Here is a 4,010-nt window from a genome sequence, read left to right on the forward strand (position 1 = left end):
CTTAGGTTCTTACCTCCTCAGCGTAGAACCAAGTATTGGGAAATGGGGGGGGGTTTGAAATGTGAAAAGGTACAACTAAGTCTTGATCCCTTTTTAAGTATTTATCAAATAAATGTAACACAGCCTCACTGGAGAGAACAATGATCAGCCCAAAGGCAGGTTTGGGGGGCTGATTGCAATGCCCATCACATCTAGCCCATTACGTCCAGCAGCACACACCCCTTGTATCCATCCTCATAGTTCCCATATGTCCTTTTGTCTAACTGTTGAAACTGGAGTTGCTGTTGCAGCTCTCCTCATAGGTGGGAGGGGGTTCTGAAACAGAGAGTTATGAAGGTTGTAAAACCAGGAAGGCAAAAAGACAATGAACATCTCCACAGAGGATCGATTTACGTGGTACTCAATTTACACGGCCTCTTTGATGGACAGAGTTAGTGCTTTATCTAGTTTCAACCAAAAAAGGGTTGTAGTTTCACGTTATAAAATGTTAATGTAACTTATATAACCCATAATATAATATAACATTTAAAGTCTTACTTTTATATATATATATTATACCTTGTGTAAGTTAAGTTGTCTTTTTTTCATTTAGCGCTTTCTGTCAACTTGTATTCATTTGAGATTCCATATAAAACCATGAAGGCACCGAAAACATGGGACTTAGGGTACGTTCAGGGATGGGTCACTCACCGGGAGGGAAGTCCCAGCGGCTGTACTCAGGAGGCAGAATCAGTGAGCATGACGTTGGCACAGGCGTGGCGTGTCCCTCTGAGAAGAATGGTATGGAGGCCCCCGTGGACACACAGAACAGCTGAGCAGAGCCATCTGGAGGTGCATCAGGGTTGCGTTGCCCGTGCGGGGTGGCTAGGCCTTGGGCATAGCCAAATGCGCCGGGGGGCACAGTGGTGGGCTGGCCGGTGGGGTCCTGCTGGGAGTGGCTCTTGGTGGGGATCTCCTCGCTGGCGATGCCTCCCGCACCCAGCGAGTCAGGGTCCTCCTCGGCTGGGGGGGCGCTGGGGACAACGCCCCTTGGGCAGGGACTGGACATGGCACCCAGTGGTGTGCCAGGGTGGGGGGGCATTGGCCTGGAGGGGGTCATGTTGACAGCGATGTTGCCGATGTAGATGGGTAGAGTGACCACAGCTTCCGGAGACTTCAGAGATACCTACAGAAGCGAGTGAGAAAAGAGGACGAGAAAAAGCGAGTCAAAAAAACTGAATCAGGAAGAGAGAAATACAGAGTCAATGAGGGACTATAAGCTTGTGACACCCGTCAGAAAATGATTACGCTCAGCCTAATTAGACACTGGATCAATAAGGATCCACGCTCATTAAAATCATGATCTGTATTTGTTCAGTTCAAGCAGCACTGAACCCTCTTACATAAATCCTACTGAGCGTCCTGTCAGGCCTTATCCTACGCCTCTCTGCGGGTCTAATTACAGTTCTCGTCCCCGCCTCATTAGAAACCTCGGTCGCAGAGAGAATCATCTGGCCTTGCAAAGCGCATTACTTCTCTGAATAGAAGAGTGCTTTTCACTACCTCTGAACGGCGGCAAAGCTGACACTGACACAGCACCGAAAAAAGGAAACCGCAGCACCATCTCTGACAAACATCTGTTTGAACACCCCTTCCACACACACACACACACACACCCAAAGAAGAAAATGAACAACTGTCATCTTCATCTTGAATGTATTTTTGACTTATGCCTGACAGGGCATTTGTTTAGACTAGTTTTGGTTGCCTGCTTTATCGTGTTCAATTTGTGTTCATCATATTTTTTCTCTGTGTCTTAATTTCCTGTCGAGCCAACATTGTTTATCTAGCAGAGATAAGCTGCCACAGGGGCGATGGAGTGACAAGCATGGGGAGCTCCGACGAGGTGCTTTATGAAATGGGCATTTTAGGCGTCCTGGCCACAGCTGCATCGTCATTCACGCACCACCGAGCAAACCTCAGACACACACACACACACACACGTTGCACGAGCAACACCACAGGCACATAGCGCTTTCAAGTCAGCTTGGTCTGCTGTTTGATGAAGTGTCTGAAGAGTTCATTTAATTAACAGTCACAGAAAACAACCTAACACTGTATAACAGGACTGAGGGAGTCTGACATGCCTTGATGTTTTTTTACATTTCCTCTAACTAAAAACATTCATGCACAAGGGGCATATATGTAATAGATTCAAGGTTTCTGTGGGTGTTCTTTTTATGACTAGGACAAAAACTCGCAGAGTTTTAAAGGCATATTGACAACAACAACAACAACAAAAAAATATCCCTCCACTTTAAGTGTTAACTGAATGTAGGTGGTCTAGTGAAAGCTCTTCAGGGGTGGTAAGCAAGAGAGTTTCTTACATGATCCTTGCATTACTCTCTGAAACAGAATTCACACCATTTTGCCAATGATAAGGCTGTGCTGGTAGCAGGTTGGAGGTATAGATGTTTGGAGTAGCTGAAAGAACAACTAATGTTTGGAGAACGGTAACGTGGTGAAAAGTAAGAGATTGAAGAGGATGAAGCTATTGCAGTGACATGAATATGACGTCTAATTTTAGGCAAATATGTACTTGTGTAAGACAAAATGGGTGCATAGGTTGCAGGTTATATGTAACGGTCAGTCCAAGAAGAGTTTGCATTTTCCATTAAATGTCAATGCAGAGAGTAGTAGACTTTTTAACTCATCAAGAGAAAAAGAGAAGGCCGTCCTCTATGTAGCTCCCATAGCTGGGATTGGTAGTGGTGGAAGCAGAGACTGCAAACTGCGGGGTTTGCGAGAGGTGAAGGAGCATGGAGAGGAGTTAGACTTAAGGCTCCTTCACCCCTGCTTCTCTCCAGCCTTCCCCGATCGCATGTTGAGAGTCTCACTGATGCCCAGCATCCAAACTCAGCGACCCTCGCCTGCTCTGTTATTGCCCTTCTGCTTGTTTCTTCGATGTTGTCTGCAGGTGTGCCAGGAGGCTGGCCTTCAGCGCCTAATTGCTGATGAGCTGCACCGCTGCACGGGTGTCTCACCAGTATAAAGGGCTACTTTCTTGCCTATTTGAGGCCACTCTTACTTTGGATTGTGCACACTTACAACACAGTACTCACCACATATCTCTTCAAACAGCATTCTTGTATTACTGATGAATGACTTGAACCCATCACCTCCTGCGGCCTTGTGACAGGGTAATAACAGGCTCAAAGTAATGACAATGCTGGATTTTAGCAGATGACTCACAACATTGAGGAAAACAAGCGAAATGCTCTTCACTGGATAGCACTGTGCACTTTTGTCTCTTGATGAATTTAAAAGTCTACGACGCTCTGATTTGGCATTTAATGGTGTGCAAGTTCTTCTTGGACTGACTGTTAAATATGTTCTTGTATATTTTGTATTCATCCAGCACAAAAATAACTTTGTATTTTGGGGAAATTTCGTTATTCTCATTAGAATGTGAGAAACTTAAATTTAACCAGGGGACTGTATCATGCTTTACTTAATGGTTTGTGGCAGTTGTTCCTGACCTGGATGAAGTACTCGATGTCAATGAGGCTGCAGCCAGTGAGGGCGGACTGAGGGAGGGGTGGGACGATGATCTGCTCCCGCCACTCTGCATGTTTGCCGGCCTTCACCCCCGCCCCCTCCACCTCGGCGATGGTGCGCAGGTCCATGAGGGGTCGCTTGCTCCTATAGGTCACTTTCTGCTCTTGTAGGACAGGAGACACCACGGAGGGGTAGAAAGGATAGGACAGGACACACCACAGAGAGGAAGATAGGACAGGACACACCACAAAGGGGTAAAAAGGACAGGAGACACCACAGAGGGGTAGATAGGACAGGAGACACCACAGAGGGGTAGATAGGACAGGAGACACCACAAAGGGGCAAAAAGGACAGGAGACACCACAGAGGGGTAGATAGGACAGGAGACACCACAAAGGGGTAAAAAGGACAGGAGACACCACAGAGGGGTAGATAGGACAGGAGACACCACAAAGGGGTAAAAAGGACAGGAG

At 46.7% G+C, this 4,010-nt stretch overlaps 1 protein-coding gene across 1 annotated transcript in view; it reads right to left on the reverse strand.

Annotated features, from left to right (window-relative positions):
* Positions 1–259: 259 nt before the first annotated feature.
* Positions 260–4,010, reverse strand: part of arrdc1b (arrestin domain containing 1b) — a gene marked incomplete at both ends in the record, with an annotated part of 50,145 nt that continues 46,394 nt past the window's right edge. The window contains 3 exons of the mRNA XM_080847944.1: positions 260–315; positions 691–1,165; positions 3,519–3,695. Of these exons, the coding sequence (XP_080704070.1) occupies positions 260–315; positions 691–1,165; positions 3,519–3,695 (708 nt within the window). The remainder of the gene's footprint in view (positions 316–690; positions 1,166–3,518; positions 3,696–4,010) is intronic.

This window comes from Sprattus sprattus (assembly GCF_963457725.1).
Source record: "Sprattus sprattus genome assembly, chromosome: 11".
Taxonomy (NCBI): domain Eukaryota; kingdom Metazoa; phylum Chordata; class Actinopteri; order Clupeiformes; family Clupeidae; genus Sprattus; species Sprattus sprattus.